Source organism: Neophocaena asiaeorientalis, unplaced genomic scaffold (genome assembly GCF_003031525.2).
Source record: "Neophocaena asiaeorientalis asiaeorientalis breed wild unplaced genomic scaffold, Neophocaena_asiaeorientalis_V1.1 scaffold235, whole genome shotgun sequence".
NCBI lineage: Eukaryota > Metazoa > Chordata > Mammalia > Artiodactyla > Phocoenidae > Neophocaena > Neophocaena asiaeorientalis.
The window spans coordinates 1,071,815-1,094,544 of NW_020173206.1; the positions used below are offsets into that span (position 1 = coordinate 1,071,815).

A 22,730-nucleotide genomic window follows, 5' to 3' on the forward strand; every position below is an offset into this window, starting at 1 on the left:
TTACACCAATGCATTTTCTTTACCCATTTCATAATCAGGTAGGTTACTAACACTTTCTAGCTTAGATGGCCAAAGTCCAATTATTCTCTACAATTAGCCAATTCATTTAAACCCTGGTAATCATTCTAAACCCAAGCCAGTCTGGCCACAAGCCCCACCCCACCCCCTTTTTTTTTGGTCATGCCACATGGCATGCATTATCTTACTTCCCCAACCAGGGACTGAACCCCTACCCCCTGCAGTGGAAGTTGAGTCTTAACCACTGGACCACCAGGGAAGTCTCCACAAGCCCTTTTCTGTTAACCACAAGGTCTACTTTAGAGAGGTTGTACCTGGATGACAATAACACGCCAATTACAAGATACTCGTTCTTTTGGAGTCAATTTTGATCACAGGACCTGAAAAATCACTGCTTGGTATCAATAGATCAGTTGGAAACTGGATTATGTACTGCACATTAATAAACTATTTGTTCAGTCAGAAAGAAAACGCATAAACTGACAAAACAAAAAAGAGACAGAGGGACGTATTTCTTATGAAAGCATAAAAGAGTAAAATTGAAAGGGAGAAATGCGGAAAAACTAAGGGCTTTTGGACAATCGACTCCACGAGCTACCAAAAAAATAGAAAGTGGACCACTTAAAAAATATATATATTGTGTATGTATTTTCTTCAAGCATCTTAGAAAGAGAAATGCAAAAATTTCCTCATCAGTTCCAAGTTCAACACAGTACAAAGCAAAGAAACTTTTATTACTATACCCACACAATTAATGATTAAGTGTCTTAAAGTCTACCCTGGTAGCCTAAGACAATGAAGTATTAGTTTCCATAGAAAACCTGTTTTAACTTTCTAATCCTATTCAAAGAATAAAAGGGAGGGGAAAAACTCAGTATGTGCTTATCACCGCCACTTCATTTCAAATGCCATTTTTGTCCTTGGGTGAATGTACATAACACTAAGCCATGATCCAGCAACAGTTTTCTATTTGGTTTAACTAGTATCATTTAAAGAGCATAATACAGGATAATGCTTTAACAGCTATATCTTATCTGAGACAAATTTAAGATCACGTGACAAGTAATGTACAAATATTCGTTAAGAACTTACCACTCTGTCAATCATCTTATAGTGTCCACATTACATAGCAATATTTATAACCAGAAACTGCAGTGACTGATAAGTAGATACATTATTTAGTTTGTTAACCTCTACCTGAAAACATGCTTTTTTCATTAAAAAACAAAACCCGAAAAACATAAATCTCGATTTATATGGCTTTACAATCAGGTCTTACTGAAGCAGCAGAGACTTCATTTCCTTTCTTGCAGACAATATGCAGGAAGAAGAACCCACACAAAGAGCATGCTGGCAATCTGACATATTGTACTATCTGGACTACAAATAAGTCCTGAAATTCATTTGAAGAATGTCAAGGAGTTACGAGAGAGATTATGTAGTGGCCTTGATTTTTATTTTTCTTTACCTAGAATTCTACAAATTCTAAAATTTATCAATTGATGTATCTTTTAAATAAACAGCACCAGTCTTGCCCATTGATACAATTAAAATTTGACTTTCTCAGTTCTTAGTTCACAAGTTTATTATGAAAAACACTGCAGTGCTCTTGTGCAGTAACATCGTCTTACAGGAGGGAGGGAAAAAAAACAGTTCTGTTCAAAACAACTCACCAGGATCTGACGGTAACAAAGAACAACATGAGGCTGAGATTTGAGAAGGGGAAATAAACTGAGTGCAGACAAATCATACAATTAAATTAAACAGTATCCCTGAAAATAAACAAAACGATTTCAAAACTCACAAGTAGAGGGGAGGCCTTGGTACTTAATTTTAAAAATGTTCATTAAGCTCCAATGATTGTTTGCTGCTATTCTTATCTACAGTCATGCTGAGTAAAGCTATAGCTAAATGGAAGTTAAATTGTATTCACGAGGTGTTAATGTTTACATCTTATTATCTGCAGTCTCTCAGAGAAAGCAAAGTAACTACAAATAGCGCTATGCCAGAAACTGGTTTCTTGACCAACAATGTCGCTTCAGCATGCAATGAACTGGTTCATTCTAAAGTGGTCATGGCTGTTGATGACAAGAGGCTTTGTATTTTTATATGGCACATCTTTTTGGTCCGTGTGAAAACAAGTTTTTTGAATGTTAACTATTCTCTGACACTTTGTGGAGTTACTGTTGCTCTTCCCATTTCCGTTAGGTCAATATATGGTTCATGGCAATACTGTACAAGTTTAAAATTTCGTTACAGGAAGTAGTCTGGGGTACGACGAGTAACATGTGGCTCGCCTCTGCGAGGTGCTGGGTCAAACTGCAAGCTGAAAAACAAGACATATTTGTTGTTCATACTCCAAGACATCAATGTACTGACAATTAAAATCAAGAATATTAGTCTTTGACTCTACACATTTTTTAATAGTTTGTTTTTTTAAAAACTGAAGTATAATTGACTTACAGCACTGTTTTAGTTCCAAATGTACAACAGTGTTTTGAAATTTCTATACATTAATTATAATATGATCTAGATAAGTCTAGTTACCACCTGTCACCATACAGTTATTACAATATTACTATATTCCCCATGTTGTACATTTCATCCCCGTGCAGATTTTTACATATTTCCCCCCATCCATTAACTTAATGTATTAAGAGAACCCTAATCATGCATTTAATAAGGGTCTTCTGGCTGCACGCCTCCTCAAAGAACCAAGGCAACTTCAGCTAGAGGATATGCTTCTGTATATCTGTAGTTCCTTCTAAGACCATTTGAAAGGAGGATTCTACTAAATAAATAAAGTTTAAAGAACCTAAGGTACTGTTATCTATTATCTCATCCTCAGGATATATTTTATTAACTCTACAATAAAAACATGGATTTAAAAGTTAAATCCCTAATAATTCATATTAGGATCTAGGTTTCTGTTGATGTGTTTCAAAGGAAACTTAAAAAATCCAATTGGAATCCGGATTTAGCATAAGCTCTTGAACTGTTCAACTTCACATTAAAACTAATATATTCAAGTAATGGTAACCAATGACTCAAGTGTATATACTTACAAAGAGTATTTTAGAGTATCATCAAGTTCCATGATTGCAGCTTGGTTACCGCAACGATAACAATAGTTTGGAGCACTGAAAATCGTTACTACATTTCGGTCATGGCACCAGTTATATCCCTACAAGGAAAAGAACAGAAAATAATCCCTTATTTTACTCCCTTATTTACACAACTAAATGTGACTTCTCTCAAGAGGGGAAAAAAATATCTCCCCTTCTGCCCAAAAGGCTTTTTAAAAAGTATTGCTTTGTTTCTGGATGATTCAATAATTTTCTGTACTCCACACAACTTTTTTTTTTCTTTTTGCTGTGCCATGCAGCTTGTGGGATCTCAGATCTCAGTTCCCCGACCAGGGAATGAACCCAGGCCATGGCAGTGAAAGCACTGAATCCTAACCACTAGACCACCAGGGAACTCCTTCTGCACAACTTAAAAAAGAACCAAACATGTATTTATTTTTTCCCAAAAGTACAAAAGTTGTCTACTATAAAAAGAAAATCCCTAAAAAAAATCACCGATAAGAAAAGGATAAGCTACTTCTTATATATCCGACTTTCAGTAAATAACAGCATTTCTTCAGCCTCTCTTATTGCAGTAGCCCTAAACATGATACAAGAATGAGTTTATGGCCATTCCTTGTAGAGGCAGACACAGACTCCTGGAGACCAGAACCTTATTAATTCTGTCCTCAGTCAGTACAGGTATTACCTGTACTGCCCAAGGTATAAAGGAGAGGCACCTCTAGGAACTCCAGCCTCATTCTCTCAAAGCCCATCTGAATGCATGAGTTACTTTTCAAGTATTATTCACAAATTTCTTTCCCTATCTCTAGCAAAGTCAGACTTTATTGATAATCACAATACAGTTGTATTAGTATTAATCTAAACAGGACCCTAATTTTATAAGTATGTTAATCAATGTTCTATGCTAAGAATTTAGCCCATTTCCCTTTAGCTTCTTCTTTCAAATCACCTGTAATCCTATCATCCAAAGGACCACTTAAACATTTTGGTGTATTTCTTCCTAAACTCTCTTCCATATATACACATGTTAAATACATGAAATAAAACTGAGACCATAAAATATTATTTTTCACTCTCCCCCATCTTACTTTCCCAGCCTTAAACCCCAAGCACTACTCAGTCATTAAGAATTCTCTGAAAACATTTTACCTATGAATTTCATTTGGATCAAAAGTTTGAGATTTTAATTCTAGTCTGCATCTACTAAAAAGGCTCAGGCTATAATGGCAAATTAATCAGAAGAATACATGGCATGTTCTCACTATATCATATAATTTAAAATTCCCTAAGATCTTCCTTCATTAAGTTTACTTAAAAATCAAATCAAAGAACAGAACATACCTCCATCACCAGCTGATGAGCTCTAGACACCAAGGTAAGGCCATTGGCATGATTAAATGTCTCAGAAATATCTTGCCCAAAGGTGTAACCAGCTCCTCGAGGAGATATACCCCAACCTCCACGGTCATCTGGATCTGACCATAGCAAGTCACACATTGGACCCTAAAAAGCAAGTTATATTTTAGATTGCCTTTTGCAAAATTGGTTAATATGTGATCTGAGTAATTCACCAGAAGCAGCACCTACTACGTCACTTTTTGAATGGTGTTTGCTGAAAACGGTAAAAGGTTTTGCAGATAGAGTCAAATAAATAAACTATTTCCAGATGTCTTTAAGAGGCAGAGCCTACATCAATGAGTCCCAATAGCAACAAGCCCTAACTAATTAATCTGCCTAGTGTATGCAAATTTCAATGTTAGGCAGTAGAGTTTAGTAACTAAGGCAGAAGCTCTTAAGACAACCAACACCTAGGTCCTAAACCCAGTCCCAGAGCTGTTGTGATCTTGGTAGGTTTCTTAACCTTAGCTTCTTAAGAATGGGGTCAACAAGAGTGCTCATACCACATGATCATTTTTGAGAATTAAACAAGAAAATACATACAATGAACTAAGTTACAATTAAATATTTCCTCTAAAAAGTTTTTTGAAAAGATTTTATTACCAAAAATAAGGTCAATACCTCATGGGGAACTTCTTGTAGGCGATCAAGTGCTCTGATGTGATCCAGTGTATCTATGGATGGTGAGAGGCCACCATGTAGACAGAAGATCTGAAAAGAGTGGTTTACAACATTACCCTCATTTAAAATAAACTACAAACATTCTGGACTAAGCTGCAGGCTGTAGCCCACATCACTCGGCCCTGTTGGTGTTTCTGTGTTCTGCCAGAACCAGGCTTGTTTCTGCAGATCTTTCTTTCTTGCCTCCCACTCTAAACTATGGAATACACTCCCTTTCTTCCTGATAAACCATCCCTACTGCACCCAAACCCCAATCAGCTCTTCTAAGAAAACATTTCTCTGACCTTACCCTCCATCATAGACAATTATCTTCCTTCTCACAGAATTTTCTTGCAGTTTCTTCTGTGCACTGCTGCTCTACTGGGACCAGTAAATAGTTAATTACATCTCCCCGACATGTCCAGAAACAGCCCGAAAGGATGGACGGGCTACATCTTCCATCCCCCTGTGGTCCCAACATATAGTTCAGTGCCCCTCACAAAGACTGCACTTCAAAGAAAAACCCCAAAGGGATGTGAGGATGGAAAAACAAGTTACTGGCACCTAAATGTAAGAAAGCAGATTCTTGAAAATAATCAGCAATGTAAGTTTCAAGAAGACCTACATACCTGCCCATCCACCAAGGCAGTGAGAGGAAGATAGTCAAAAAGATCTGTAAAATATTTCCAAACATTTGCATTTCCATACTTCCGTAAACACTCATCATAGAAACCATATACTTGTGTGATCTGTCTGCTCTCATGATTTCCTCGAAGAATGGTGATGCGTTCACGGTAACGAACCTGAAACAACAAATGTGAAAACATGAACGGCTGGCTCCTTCAAAAACCAAATAAAAATCCAGCAAACATTCTACAGGTAAATACAGAATTCCAACTTTGCTGGAAAAAACATCCCACGCCCCTACATCACACAAAAGTGAAATCACACCTACAGATCATTTATCCCATGGGGTATCTGCCAACCCCATTTCAACTAAAATCAAACTCTCACTACCACTAACTTTATCCCACGCATAATCACCAGCTGCAAAACTCCATCCATGAGTTTTTTTTATTACATTATACAACCACCATTGCAATCCAGTTTTAGAACCGTTCCATTAACCCAAAGATCCCTCGTGCCTGTCTGCAATCACTCCCGACTCCCACTCTCAGCAACTACCGTTACTTTGTCTCTTAAGATTTGCTTTCTCTAGAAATTTCATATAAATGGAATCAATACAATATGTAGTTTTTTTGTGTGTCTGGCTTCTTTCACTTAGAATATTTTTTAGACTCATCTGTGAATGGATCAGTGGTTTGTCTCATTTTACTGCTCTGCACAGTATTCCATTGTATGGCTATACCATATATAGCCATATTTTGGTTTTTTATTCACCAGTAGACTGAACATTTGGATTGTCTGCAGTTTTGGGCTATTATGAATAATGTTCTTATGATCATACCACATATAAGAAGTTTCTGTACGCATATATGCTTTCATTTTTCTCGGAGAGATTCCTAAGTTTCTAATCTCTCCAACAAACTCACTAACATACGGTTATTACTAGCCTTATTGATGAAAGCCATTCTAATGGGCCTGATTCTGACTTTAATTTGCATTTCCCTGATGACTAAAGTTTGAGCATCTTTTCATGTGCTTAATGACCATTCATATATCTTCTTGGGTGAAACATCTATTCAAATATTTTGTCCACTTAAAACTTATGTCTTCTTATAGGTTTTAAAAATATATATATGAATACAAGTACTTTTTTCTTAGTGATGTCTTTTGAAGGAAAAATCAATTTTTATGAAGTCTAATTTAATCAGTTTTTTAATGGCTTGTGTTTTTGGTATCATATCTAAGACATCTTTGCCAAACCCAAGGTTACAAAGATTTTCTATGTTTTATTTTAGAAGTTTCACAGTTTTAGCACTCATATTTAGATCTATGACTGACGTTGATCCATTTGTAAGGTATGAGGTAGCTAAGCTCATTTTTTGCATATGGATGCCCAACTATTCCAGCACTATTTGCTTAAGTTTCCTTTCCCCTGTATTAAGTCTGCTAGGGCTACCATACGAGGTACCACAGAATGGAAGGCTTAAAGAACAGAAATTCATTTCCTCACAGTTCTAGAGGCTAGAAGTCCAAGATCAAGATCAAGGTGTCAGCAGGGTTGGTTCCTTCTGAAGGCCTCTCTTCTTTGGCTAGATAACGGCCATCTTCTCCATGTGTCTTCTCATCTTCCCTCTGTATGTGTCCTAATCTCTTCTTATAAGGACACCAGTCATATTGGATTAGGGGTCACCTGTATGACCTTATTTTACCTTAATTACCTCTTTAAAGGCCCTACCTCCAATACAGTCACCTTCTGAGGTACTGGGAGTTAGGACTGTAACATATGAATTTGGGGAAGGGGTGGCGGTGGCACAATTCAGCGCATAACACAAACATGAACTCTTAAAGGTAGCATATTTATTCCTCCTCTGAGCACTGGGATTCATCCTGGGCTTTAAGTGCAGGTTAGCTTGCAAGGCTACTTTCACGGCATCTAGAGTCACTGCAGAAACTTTCCATCATTTAATTCAACTCCTTCAATTTACAAATGCAGAACATAATGACCTCCAAAAATGTTTTGTAGCACTTTACATGATTCAGACCTGCAGCTTCATGAACACTTATACTTTGTTAATTGCCTAAACTTCAGCTCTTGCCAAAACCACATCTCACTGCTTCTCCAGTACTAGAAGATGCTGGCAGCCATCTTACCATTCTACATATTCTTTAAAATAAAATCATCTCCCCCAAAGTAAAGTCAAATAATTTCTTTTAAGGGAGAAAGGTCATCTCAAAAAAGCTTTTTACCATTTTGTGTTTCACCTTCAGATCTTTGTATATTTCCCAAAGCTACAACTGGTATAAAACAACATGCTTTCTTTAATTATCACTTCTATTGTTCTAGATTATGTCATGTTTAATGGCTGCAAACTATTCCATTGAGGTAAGCCATAATTTAGAAATTCACTTACCATTAGATATTTATATCAATTCTTTCTGACATTTAAGATGCTACAATTTATGTTTTCATGTAAGTAAAGCTCTTTTCCTCTTAAACTTCTTCCTCTGTACAATTTTAATTATATGATTATTGTGTCAACGGATATAAACATGCCAATATTTGAAATATTTTGCTCCTTTAAAATACTTCAAAAATACCTAGAAAGGTAATTATATTACCTCTCATATCCCAAATTACTGAACTAAAATTTCTATTTAATCAGCCTTCTAGCATTTTTAAATCATGAGGCATTTTCTTCCTTAGAAAATAACCTTCTTGTTTTTATTCTGTACCATTCCCTCATTCAGAATGAAGATAGACCTATGATTTATTAAGTCCCAAACCTGAATATCTAAATTCCTAAATGTGGGGATTTATTCTAAAAGCTAACACGCAGATGGAGCAAACTACAAATCACTGGGTAAAAAAGGACATTCAAGAAGACTGCCATACCCAGTTCAAAATGCTCAAACATAAAATTGAAATTACCTTAAGAGCTACAAGCAGAGTAACTGTTTCAACTGAGTAATATCCTCTGTCAACATAATCTCCCATAAACAAGTAATTTGTATCTGGTGATTTGCCACCAATTCTAAACAGTTCCATGAGATCATGAAATTGCCCATGCACATCTCCACAGACAGTGACTGGACATCGAACTTCTTGCACATTGGATTCTTTTGTCAGAATTTCTTTAGCCTACAGATAGAGAAAAATAAACCAAGACATTTCACATTAAAAAACATTAACAAAGATATGTTTAATTACACATAAGATATGTTTAAGTTACCCTTAATATAGCTTTAAAGGGTAGACTCAGCATAAGATGAAACTGCAGACAATTACGATCCCATTAAAATAAGGGGGCAAGACATGCCTGGAACCTATCCACCAGCTATCTCACCTCTGATACCTAGAAAAAAAAAATGTATCAAGATACATAGTCCCATTCCTCTCATCAGTATCATGAGTTTTAGATCTATCAGTTGCCATCTAAGTGCTAAAGAGATCATGATTAGCAGCCATATACAATCAATGAAAATGGAGCAAGACACTCAGGTACCTAGTTCCTGAGCTTTAGAGTTCTAAGTACAATGCACTCTAGGATTCCAGGCTACGAGGAGAGGTTTCTTAGTCCTACTTTAAAAAAAAGACTTTTGGAAGACATTAAAATTTTGTCTGTATTTTGGGTTTTTTATCCTCTTTATATCAAAACATAAACAACTTATTTTACAACTGTGACTATTCAATATACATGGTTTTTATGTTGCTTTCAGAAAACCATTTGGCATCCTATGCATTCCCCCATGTAACCACAAATTCAAACATCATTTTTAAGAGCAACATAATATTCCACTCAGTAGAAACTCTTTTATTCATTTCAACACACATTTATTGATCATTTATTGTATGCCAAAAACTGTGAAGAGAACTGGGAGATAATCATTCATTTGCTCAACCATGAGTGATACTTTGTGCCAGGCCCTGTGCTAGCTCCTGGAGGTATACTGAACAAGATAAAGATAGATCATTCCCACACCAGGGCTGGGGAGGGGGTATAGGGGAACGACCACAAACAAGTAATCAAGTAACAAAGTACAGACTGTATTAAGTGCCATGGAAGAAAGGGAGAGAGTAACTGGTGGAGGCCACTTTTTAAGATATCACAACAAACAAGACAGCCCATAAACGCACACAGTGGAGCAGGAGAGGCAGACTATAAATAAAAGATCATTACAAAAGAAAGGGCCAAGTGCTAAGACATGCTAGAGTAAGCAGCAGTGTTCCGGGCTCACAAAAACTGAGAGCTATGAAAACTGCCTGAGGTGCAAATAATGGGCGGGAGCTACAGAAATGGGATGGGAATAGGAAACTGGAGGACATCAAACACCGGCAGATGTAATCATGCGTATAAAGTCCAAGGAGTTAAGCAGAAAAGGTTAACATGGCTAAAGCATAGCATGCAAGAGTAGAGAAGAGAGCAGACTGGGGTGGGGTCAGGTTGACAAACTACCCTGGTTTTTAGCACTGATAGTCCTGCTTCCCAGGAAATGCCTCAGTTGTACCCAGGCAAACCATGATGACAGTTGGTCACCCAGCTAGGAAATGTAGGAGGAGAATGGAGCATGGATATGGACTGAAAACAAGTCTAATCAAAGTAGTATTAAAACAAAGATCCACTGGCAGAAAATTTGATTAGTGAATTAAGGATTTCAGAGGTAGGGCTGTGGATATGGATATCTGAGGTGTTGTAGAGCTTAAAGGCCACCCACCAGTATTCAGGGACCAACCCACCAACAAGTCTTGCCTAGTCTCCTTCCAAAACATCTCAATCCTTATGCTTCTATCTTTTTTGCCAATACCCTGGTCCAAGACACCATCAACTAACCTGGATTACTGTGCTAGCCTCCACAAAAAACTCCCTGTTTCTAGTCTTCCTGCCTCCAATTTAATTTCCATGCAACAATCCAAGTGACAGTTTAAAAAATTATCACCAGATTCATTTTATCCACCATTGTCTACACAGCACCTCGCTAGAACAATGCCCCACGCACTTAATATCTATTTTGAGGAAATCAAGAACTTAAACTGAGACAGGTCATCTTTAGGGAGAGCCATGGATGTCTGCCAGGACAACAGCATAAGTACAAACCTGGAAAGTGGTACCAAGTTCTCTGGAGAATGAAGAAATAGCAGGTAATAACCGTAAGGAAAAATGTCCAGGTATCTAGGTAGAGGACAGAAGCCTGAAAAACACAGGGAATTTTATCCTCAAATAGAAGGATGCAGAACCCATCCACCTGGGAGGGCTACTAGAGAAGGTACAAGACTTCCTCAGGGAGTCAGTTAAGCCAAGAAGGTAAAAGTAATTTGTTCTGAGAATGGGTTTAAAGTGTTTTACTTCATATATCCAATCAACATTTATTGAGCATCTTCTATTTGGGATCAGCAGTATGGAATGGTGTCCCAGAATGTACAGTGCGAGGCTGGGTCAAGGGAAAGCAACACACAGCAATATGCGGGTGAAACTATCATAAGAGAATTGTTGCTAATGAGCCATTGCTCATTACATTTTGAGTGACAACCAAGGATGTCAAGGACTGTTTTTAAGGTAGTGGTATGCAACCTTAGCGGCACATTAAAAAATGACCTGGGAAGCTCTTTAAAAATATCTGGATGCCCAAACTACTCCTCTCCCAATTAAGTCAGAATCTTTGTCTGTGGGATCCAAGCGTCAATAATTTTTTTAAGTCTCCCCTCCCTACCCTACACTAGTGCTTTCTTAGGTACTGCCAAGTTTAAGAACCACTATTTTCAAGTCTCCAAACATTTTGGGAAGCCTATTTCAGGACATTTACCAACCACTGACATCACAATGTTAGTTATTAATTTCATCTAACATTTTTAAATTTAGAAAAAATTTCCACTGTGTTTCAAAAAGAGGTATTTCTTAAGAAATACATATAATCCATCTCTCTACAGTAATTCCAACTTCCCAATTTATTATTACTAAAAAGTGGAAGTTCACTAGGCATATTCCATTACTAAACCTGTTTGGAATTAATACCAGGCCTGATGTTTTCAGCACCTACTACATACTAATAAAAACAGCTATGAATGAAATGATAGGTCCTACTTAAAAGAAATTTGCAGGACTCCCCTGGTGGCTCAGTGGTTAAGAATCCACCTGTCAATACAGGGGACACGGGTTCGAGCTCTGGTCCAGGAAGATCCCACATGACGTGGAGCAACTAAGCCCGTGCTCCACAACAAGAGAACCCCTGCAATGAGAAGCCCACGCACCGCAACCAAGAGTAGCCCCCGCTCGCCACAACTAGAGAGAGCCCGCACGCAGCAACAAAGACCCAACACAGCCAAAAGTAAAAATAAAATAAGTTTATTAAAAAAAATTTTTTAAAAAAACGTACTTTTGGGGGTTTTGTCTCAACTTATCAGCTCTCAGATGATCACTACACAAAATACACTAGTCCCAGAACACCACAACAAAGAAGACTGTAGACGTCCTTATTAAAGATTATTCTAGTCAGGAAAACTAATCACAGCGTAGCTTCTCTAAGACATCTCTTTTTCTATCACAGGAGTCAGGCCTTATAAATCCCAGAAGCACCTAATAGAACCCCCTCTATGGGTCACCCAATGGGACCTCTAATGAGTCACCTTTAGTGCCTCCAGGCCTTCACCAACCATCAGTTTCAAAGATAGCTATACAACTTCAAATCTCTGGTTTAATACTCAAAGTAAATGGTACAACCAGACTCTCAAGGTAACTTAGTTAACATTAGAGACTAAAAAATTTTTAGTAACTACCTTTTCACTCTCTGGTATTCTGACTCCCATAATTTAAAGCCTCATGTCACCTGAACCATGCAGAGAAGCAAAAGTAACACACACACTTCAAACTTTTGTTTCCCCTAAAACATTTTTCAGGGACTTCAAATGTCTCAGCTAATATAATTCATATTTGAAAAAAGAATTAAGATCAAGTTTTAAGAAACAGTGTAACTAGCACCATACTGATTTATTTATCGGAACCCTACTGAAATTCAGGCAAATGATACAGACTGGAATGAATTCAAGGGAAGAACCTTCCTAGAACAAGGTTAAAACTGGAACAAGCAATTCCATTAATAAGAGCTTATCACAAGTAACTGTGGAAAGTTAAAAATTTTTACACCTTCCTGAAATTTAAAAATTTAGATTCACCCAAAGACCAGCAACCTTCAGGAGCATTAATTTATTATAAACATCCTCTCAGCATTCTGAGTTCGGATTCAGAAATCTCACTCTATTTTCAACCTCCTATAAAAACATCAGGTAATAAGGCCAATGATCTATAGACTTAAGTAAGTCTTAGATATGGACCATACCTAACCACCATAATAACATGAAATTACAAACAAATCAGATTTAAAACAGACCAAAAGACCAACCGATCATCCAATCCAAGATTTTTCAAGGAAGACAAAAGAAAAAAACATGAACCAACAACAGATTTACCAACCACTTATATATATCTATTAATTTCCTTAAGGATATGCAACACTGATATCATTCCTACATAACTTACACAGTAGAAAAAGCCATGCAATGCATTTATGCTTTTTTTTTTTTTTTTTTTTTTGGTACACGGAGCGGTACACGGGCCTCTCACTGTTGTGGCCTCTCCCGTTGTGGAGCACAGGCTCCAGACGCGCACGCTCAGCGGCCATGGCTCACGGGCCCAGCCGCTCCGCGGCATGTGGGATCCTCCCGGACCGGGGCGCGAACCCGTGTCCCCTGCATCGGCAGGCGGACTCTCAACCACTGCGCCACCAGGGAAGCCCCATTTATGCATTTTTAATTATTAAAAGAAAAAACGTATTTATGCATTTTTATTAAATCAAGGAACCATTTTTAAAATACAAAATTACAAGGTAAAAATTCTTTGTGTAAAATGACTGGAAAACAATAAAATCTTAACAGATTGTTTATTTCAGCGGTGAGACTGTAAGAATGCTTTCTCAATTCTGCCACACCAGCAAAAACTATTCTCATTTCTTTGTATTCCCTTCCAGTTTACAACTGGTCAACATCTCATTCTGTGTCCTAAATTTTCATATTCACTGACCCAATTTCCTATAGCATTACAGTGATCATTGTAAACCACTATATAATAGCTCCTGAACAGATCTACACACGTATTACTGTTTATTTGAATTATTTTCTTTCAGGAAAATTTCAATTGTGGGATTACAGAGCAAAACAATATTAACAATTTTTGTTCCCTATGGACCACTGGACCTATGCCTAACTTGTGCAGTAATAAATGTAAGACTGTATCCATTCTCAGCTATTTCAGATATAAAGTGTTATCTTCTAATTTAACTGGCACTTTTAATTTCAGGGTTTGAACTTTTTATTCCATGTTTATACAGTATCAGTTATTTTTCCTCTTGTACAACGTGTCCACACACATTCTTTGATTATTCATAGGGAGCCAAATGTTCTTAGATATTTTTCTATTAAAAATCTGATTATTAATTATAATGTTCATTAGAACTCTAGTTAAGTAAATTTAACATTTCATACTCTAATCCCAGTTGAATACATCTTCTACCAATAGAGCCATAAAGACATAAGAGAAGAGAAACAAAAAACAAAAAAAAGCAATAATTAATCTTTGAATTTTACTTCTCAGTTCAAGTAAAAACTGACGACATTTGAAAACTTTTTTAAAAAGCAAAATAATTGGGACTTCCCTGGCAGTCCAGGAGTTAAGACTCTGTGCTTCCACTTCAGGGGCACAGGTTCAATCCCTGGTCAGGGAACTAAGATCCCACATGCCGCATGGCACAGCCAAAAAATATAAAATACCTGTAGGGTCAAGCAACCATGACACACATCCTGATGAGGCATGGAAAAATATTTTTTAAAATAAAATAAAAGGCAAAATAATTAAATTTGCAAGCAAGAATCAAGCTTTTCAATATCCTAAGAGAATTCCATTTTGCTTCATACTGCTTTTATGAATCAATGGTAGGTTTCTTTGATTTTCATAACTGTGGAAAAAAATTTAAGGTTCATGATAAATTAGTATATGTGGCTAGATTTTTATTTTGGTGTGATACATAGGGTAGGACATATTACTAGCCCTGGAAGCAAATGAGTCTTTAGTTAATTGTCTTCAACTATCAAATCTTTCTTCATACCACTTGTATTAATTATACTGATCAGATGCCTCTAATATTTTATGAAATATTTGTCTTCTTTGATTAAAATCTGTATGATTATAATACTTTCAAAGTATCATAACCCTCCACATAATGTTCTGCAAACAAGTATCTACTATTTGGTTTAGGACCTAATGGAAAGAAAAGGTCAGGGATGAGGGATAATTCTAAATTTATATTAAGAGAAAATATGTAAGGTGATGTTTTCCCATCTGTTTCTGTAAAACAACCATCTTCACCTCTGACCAAAATGAATGACTGCTTTCTTTAAAGCTGTGTGTCTCACGTGCAACAGACTGGCCTCCATCTTTACCAACGAACATACCCATGTGCATGAATTAAACAGTCTCAATCATTCCTGCATAGGGAAAAAATGTTAATCTACTGAACTGAGAAATGTTGCTATATACACAGTTGTTTAAAAATTTTCACCATAACAACCCATGTTGAATTGAGATTCAACCACTCTGGGTCTCAGTCTCCTCCCTCATCTGTGAAAGGTGACTTGGCCTAGAGGATCTTTGAGGGTTTTTTCATTACTAAAATTCTACACATCCTAAAGCACTTCACTTCTTAAGCCTTTTTAATGAAAATCAAAGCCACCCAACAGAGATAGCAGGCATTACTGCTAGTTTACAGATGATGGGTACCAGAGAAAGACAATTAACTTGATCACCACTAGCACAAAAATTCTAAAATCTTTCCTATCTGGAGTTTACTACAAGTTCAACCTCCTGACTAATCCAAAACCCTGCTACTAGAGCAAAACAACTAACAGATCCCTACAATTATACTATTTAGACAAAGCTCAACAAATAGTGAAAATAGTACATATAAAGGAAGCATAATAAATTTTGCTTGAATGGACTTCCCTGGTGGCGCAGTGATTAAGAACCTGCCTGCCAAGGCAGGGGACACGGGGTCAAGCCCTGGTCTGGGAAGATCCCACATGCCACGGAGCAACTAAGCCCATGCGCCACAACTACCGAGCCTGTGCTCTAGAGCCCGCGAGCTACAACTACTGAAGCCCATGTGCCTAGAGCCCATGTTCCACAACAAGAGAAGCCACCGCAATGAGAAGCCCATGACCCGCAACAAGAAGCCCGCACACCGCAACGAAGAGTAGCCCCCGCTCGCCGCAACTAGAGAAAGCCCGTGCGCAGCAAAGAAGACCCAACACAGCCAAAGAGAAATAAATAAAAAATAAATTTAGGGCTTCCCTGGTGGCACAGTGGCTGAGAGTCCACCTGCCAATGCAGGGGATACGGGTTCGTGCCCTGGTCCGGGAAGATCCCACATGCCGTGGAGTGGCTGGGCCCGTGAGCCATGGCCGCTGAGCCTGCGCGTCCAGAGCCTGTGCTCCGCAATGGGAGAGGCCACAACAGTGAGAAGCCCGCGTACCACAAAAATAAATAAATTTATATATATAAAAAAATTTTGGTTGAATGTATTCCAAAAACAAATGCACACTGTCACAGTTAATAATAATACTGACACTCCATAACCTGTGTGAACTACACTTTGCATGACCATCTAGGTAATGTTTGTCTTCCAGGTGCACTCTAGAACAAAGGTTCTCAACCTTCTTTCAGGCCCCTCAACAACAGAAAGGTAAAAATTCCCATTGGTGGTAGTAACTGAATGACTAAGGCAGAGGTGGGGACAGGGTGTGCCAGAGTGACTGGCCAGCTGGTCATGTACAGTTTAGAAAACACCCAGATGCAGATACATACGTCTCTGTCACTGCTTTGTCTATCCATTCCAAACCACAATACCAATATATCAGTGGCAATAGCAACCTTGTACTGTGAAGAAATTAAGCTGTTAACCCCAGACTGCTCTTCAGTTTTTTCAGACCCCACCCCCACCCCCAGCCATTTACTGGCAACCAGACCTCTCTCTGTCAGCCTCTTCTACAACTTCTGCTCCAGAAGCTGAAAGAAAACCTATTTTAAACAACAAACAAAATCTTTCCCCTTCCCAGTTCTACTCCATTTCAGATCTCACTTGTGTAGGAGAGGGCAGGTTGAGGGTTTTTTCAGAAAAGGATGGCAATGTGAAATGGGTAAGGAAAAAGGTGAAAATAAGAGAAACAGGTCAAAGTATAAAGAAAACGGTAAGGGGTGGGGGGTGGTTCTACGCCTCACATAACTTTTCCTACCTCTCCTCAGCACCCTCAAAAAAGACCCCTCTCTGGGACTTCTCTGGTGGCGCAGTGGTTAAGAATTCACCTGCCATTGCAGGGGACATGAGTTCGAGCCCTGGTCTGGGGAGATCCCACATGCCGCGGAGTAACTAAGTCTGTGAGTGCACCACAACTACTGAAGCCCGCGCGTCCAAAGCCCGTGCTCTGCAACAAGAGAAGCCACCACAATGAGAAGCCCGCACACCACAACAAAGAATAGCCCCCACTCGCTGCAACTAGAGAAAGCCCACGTGTAGCAGCAAAGACCCAACGCAGCCAAAAATAAATAAATAAATTTACAAAAACAAAGAAACAAAAAACACCAACCCTGTCTACCATGCGTCAACCCAAACCCAATGTCTCCTGGTTTTCCTAGCTTATCTCCTCCAAACTAAACAAGCAATACTCCACAGGTAACTTACAAACCTGACTTACAATGAGATAGCGGGAAAAAAAGAACAACAGACTACTGTTAACTCGAATGCTGTCCCAGTGCCCATCATTCTTTCTATAGCATGAGTTTCACCTTAGTCCTACTGCCCATATTTGCAGACACAGAACTCTTGGCTCTGATAGAGAAAACAAAGGCAGAATGGGACAGGGGGTGGGGGGAACTTGTGTGTCTGAAGAGAAGAACTGTTCACCTTTTTGGTGTTTCCTCATTAAGTCAACTCAAAACCAACTGCACTACCGCTTCATGCCTGGGAGATCACAGAATACACACAGGCAAACAGCCTTGACTGTGGAAGCTATGAGGATAAAAAGAAAGGCATTTTAACAAGCTTAATGAAAAATTTAAATATCAGTTACACTTTATTAGAGTATTTTAGAGCTTGGTCTCTGGATCATGATTTACACTATCTGAGAATACATAGAAAATTAACTGGGGTTTTCATCTCACTAATCTTATCTGCGAGGCAAATGCAGTTAGCCACGTCCAAATTGAAAAATAATTACTGTCTCCTCCTCCAGGAGAGAGTGGGACATTACAGTATGTGACATGAATAGGAAGCTTTAAAGAACAAAAATTATGCTTTCTTTTACAGAGCTGTTAATTCTACAATTCAGTCTGGCCCCAATTCATCTGTGTCTTCATTATTAACACTAACTCAGAAAAGAGAAGGGGGCTGTGAAGCAAGACTAAAACATTGGGCTTACAAACCATAAACCTAGGCAATCTCAATTTAGCCCCTGTAGTCAAGTCACTTTATCTTTCTGAGCTGTGGTTTCCATCTCTAACTGAGGATAACTGTCTCATAAACCTGTTAAGAGAACTGTGTATGTGAAAGTATGATGACAACAATATTCTGTATCATGCTCCCCCCACAACTGCTTGTTCTCAATATTCAAATTACCTTTATGGAAATAAGCCAAACCACCTTTTAAATTAAACACACATACAGACTCACAAAAATATATTACCCATTTCATATAGGAATTTAACCTTGGCCAAGTACTTGCAGGTCATCCAACTAGCAGGAAGACTCATGCTGCATTTTATTTATAGTGCTTGTACAGCAATGGAAAACAGCATACCTAGGTAAAGAACTCCTTTGGAAAAAAAATCTGGCTATCAAACAACATTCTCCACAAGTTTGGTAAGACAAGAAAGCACAAAGCCAAAAATCATACCTAAATGAAGCCACTGCTGAACATAACAAAAGACTGTTTACTATAGTTAAAGCAAAAGCAAGCTGATACTATTTACTTCTTCCAATAGGTAGATGGAAACATACCAGTCCAGTTATACAGGTGTAGTAAATGACTACAGACCTGTGACTATAGGCAAAACTGCTTCACTCACAGCAAATTTTTAAACAACCAACAAATTATGATCCCCAAAATGACAAGGTATATCGCACACACAACAACCCTGTCTTTGATATAGACTTTCATCACATCTTGGGGGAAAAAAGCTTAACTAATTAATAACATAAAAACCATATTCACCCTTGTCTATAAACACACTTTCCTTCTTATAATCAAAAAATAATCAACTATTATCAAATAGCTATCTCCACCAAGTATCACTTCTTTAAAAGGAACAAAAGAAATAAAAAAAAACTATTATACTAATGAGAACTTTTGCTTCACTAAAAAGATTTGTACAAAAGATGTTTCAAGTCATGCACCCTAACTTATCCCATAAACCTAAAGAGCTGCCTTCAAATTAACTTAGTTTGGAAGGTTAATAATGCTCCAAAAGTTGGAATACTTACAAGTTAAAAAGTTTGAAGGCTGTGTGATAGCCCCCCAAAAGGATTCATGTTTTAGAAATCTAGCTTCAAATATTTTCTCCCTTTTTTTGGCTCTAAGAATTAAAATCTTGACACAGTAGATGAGCAATGGAGAGTTAAGCATAAATTGATTAACCTCACTACATCTTAGTTTTACAAACAGGTGGCAAACAACGACCATTTACCAGATGGATCAAGCTTCAGCCACCCCACTGTAACTCCAGTATTATCTTCTATTGTCTCCAACACAGACCCTCTACTTCTGTGTTCCATCTACTACTGACTTCCAACTAGATTCAGGCTCCTTGAAAATAAGCATGATTATTTTTCATTGCTTTTCATTCATCTCATAAAAGTAAGCAATCCTGGATATCCAGTAAGTATTCAATATTTAAACACAGAGTACTAATTTAAAATGGAACTGTATAATCTAAGATTAGAAGGAAACTTGGAACATCTATTTTAATTCTAGTTTATAGACAGGAAAATGTGGACCAAGTGAAGTAGTTGCCTCAAGGTCAATCACAATTAGTTAGTGGCAGAAAAAGGACTAGTGTCCCGTTCTAACTCACAGTCCAGTGGTCTTCCAATTACATCACTGCTCTCTTGTGATATTTTCTACACAAATGACTAGTCATCTAGCCAACTACTGACTCAAAGTCTTATACAGAGTAAAAACTCAAGCTTAAAAGTCATTAAAATCATCACTTATAGTACCTAGAAACTAAGACCTAACACTATACATTAAATAATTTTTAAAAGCCTATTTCTAAACTTTTAAAACAAGTATTATCCTCATTTGATGGAAGCAAATTAAGGATCAAGAAGCAACAAAAGACTACAATGCTACCATTAAAATTCAGCTCCAAGAGATTATGTGCCACCTCATCAACTAATAGGAGAGTTTTGTCGAAGCATGGGATAAATGAATCTGAGTTAGACTCACTTAAATTGCAATTATTCACAGAATAGTTTCTGAAAAAGCCGGTTTTAGGGGCATATACATCAAACTCATGAACGTAATTTTCACATCAGGCCACAAACAAGTCAGCGTAATTGCTTTCTAATAACTCTTCACTAATACAAATGCTAATATGATATTCCACAATTCTGTGGAACTAAAAAGAAATGCTGCAAAGTTAATTTTGAAAAGGTAAATTGAAACATTCATGGTGGAGCTCATCATTTTCTCTACTTAGGAAACTGAATTATAAGACAAACCCAACAGGCTATCTGTTTCCCCAACTCCTTGGAAAAAACAAATCAGAAATAGGTAATTTAAAACGGCCTTACTAAAATAGACTACAACATTCCATTTTCAACACCTGTGAGATAAATTATTTAAACACTAAGCACAATATCTGGGATACTGTAAAAGCTCAATCGACAGCTATTCTTATCATTACTACCACTATTTAAAGTCACAAATATACAAACAACTTTTCCAAGGAAGAGCCAGGATACAAAATTTGCTCTTACAGTTTGTTGCTCGTTTTAAAAAGAAATGGCAAAATGCCAAGTACGTTAGACTTAGAGAAGCGTTTCACACTACCCAATTTGAGTCGGCATATAAATCATAAACTGACACTTGATTTCCAATCCCAAAGCTCCTTATGTAGTATGACTCACCAAATTCTCCATTCTTCCAACTATGAAAAATAAGTTATACTCCTCCCTATGACTACCACCATGACATTCGTAGAAACTAGGTTAGAAATTCATTTTAACATTCTTTAAAAACACGCTTCAAATAAGTCTCTGGAAAAGATATCTCGGTGAATTTAACACAAACCACCCAAGATAGTGCTAAAGCTGTGTGACCTTTAGAGAGATCCTAGGATCTGGTCTACAAGGGCCGTTCGGGGAGCTTCTGGACAGCTTTGGACCTAAGAATTAGGTCCGAGTACAAGTAAAAAGCCTCTTACTCACCTGAGTCCCAGGCCCCACTCCCAGGCCATAGAACTCAAGTCCTCTTACCCACATCTCAAAACCGTCCCCAACCCTGACCCACAGGGTCTCCGCTCCCCACAGCCACCTCGCCCCGCGCCAAGACCGCGAAGCTCTGAAGCCCCGGAGTTGGGGCAACGGCGCCATTTTAGGCGGCGGTGGTAACGACAACCAATTCCTGCGCGGGAGGCAGAGGGCGCCGGGTCGCCCGGGAGCCGCCGCCGGGCCGCGCCGGGCGCCGGTCTGGGAGGCTCGGGGGGCCGGGGCCTCCGCCATGTTGCACCCTCCCCATGGCCGCCTTCTTCTTTGCGGGCTCTGCCCGCCGCGGCTTCCGCATCCGAGGTGCAGCTCACCTTCTCGCAGAGGCTCTTGACCTGGGACTCGGAGAGCTGCTTGCACTCGTTCAGCTGCTCGACCCACTGGTCCAGCTCCTTGGTGAACACCTTCTCGTCCATGATGCCACCCGCCCGAAACGGCTGCCGCTCCGCGCTCCTCCCGCGCCGCCGCCCGCACACGGGCCACACACACACGCCGCCGCCGGTTCCCGGGGCACTTGTGCGGGTACTGGCGGTTGCTCGGCACTAGCGCTGGCCCGCTGGCTCGCCCCTCCGTGCTCGGCCACCGGCCGCGGCCGTCCTCCGCTCACTCTAGCCCCAAAGCTCTGCTCTCTGTAATGGCGGCCGCCGGCGTGGTGACGTCACGCCCGGCGTCAGGAGGCGGAGGGGTAGATGGGCCGGGACCAGAGCTGCGCAACTGCAGCGCCAGCCCGGATCAGCCGCCAGACTGGAGTGCTAGGGACCGAGGCGCAGGCGCAACGTAGCAGGCTGGTAACAGACACCTTAGCCTTTAGGGCGTTGTCCTCCAGAAGGGAGAGGCCGAGGGGGAAGGGAAGACCGAGACCGAGCAGGGGCCAGGCTTGCAGCTGGGAAGTAGGCTAATCCCAGAGCAGTACGTCCTGCGCGGCTGAGGCGCGGACGTGGCGCAGGCGCAGTCGGGGTGGGAGGGTGGCTCCTTGCTGCTGGAGACTTTCTCTAAGGCGATACGCTTCGGCTCTTCACGTGGCGACTGAAATCAAATCACGGAAATTAGAAATGCGACCCCATGCCTCCTCCGTGATACAACACTGGAATTGCGTGGGATTCCTGCATCTTGGGGGCAAGAACGGGCGCCGAGTGGTAGCCTGGTTGGAGTGGCCACCTTCGCCTCCGGGCGCGGCCGGCACCTTGTAATTAGGTCACTCGCAGGCGGAGGAGGGTGTACCTGTCGGGGGAGGGCCGCGCAGTGCACCTGACTCCCCCGGCACACACCTGTCCCCAGGACTAGATGTCTCTTCCGGCGCGATGGCTGGGGCCTCGTAGCTCTCCTGGCTTCCGCACGCCCTGCGCAGCCTCACCCCTT

General features: G+C 39.5%; 1 protein-coding gene across 1 annotated transcript; it reads right to left on the minus strand.

Moving 5' to 3' along the window:
* Positions 1-641: 641 nt before the first annotated feature.
* PPP2CA (protein phosphatase 2 catalytic subunit alpha) lies at positions 642-22,225 on the minus strand. The gene is made up of 7 exons (XM_024744971.1): positions 21,686-22,225; positions 8,722-8,931; positions 5,795-5,968; positions 5,127-5,216; positions 4,449-4,610; positions 3,084-3,202; positions 642-2,344 (listed from the first exon to the last, which is right to left on the minus strand). Exons 1-7 carry the CDS (start codon positions 21,785-21,787, stop codon positions 2,272-2,274), a joined length of 930 nt encoding a protein of 309 aa, XP_024600739.1. The 5' UTR covers positions 21,788-22,225; the 3' UTR covers positions 642-2,271.
* Positions 22,226-22,730: the final 505 nt, after the last annotated feature.

Bases quoted from the DNA above. Each gene is read 5' to 3' on its own strand.
- PPP2CA (XM_024744971.1), bottom strand. From the start codon at position 21,787: ATGGACGAGAAGGTGTTCACCAAGGAGCTGGACCAGTGGGTCGAGCAG. The intron at 4,611-5,126 runs GTATTGACCTTA...CTTGCTTTTTAG, and splicing joins TACAAGAAGTTCCCCATGAG to GGTCCAATGTGTGACTTGCT. The intron at 3,203-4,448 runs GTATGTTCTGTT...TTTTCCTTGTAG, and splicing joins CTCATCAGCTGGTGATGGAG to GGATATAACTGGTGCCATGA.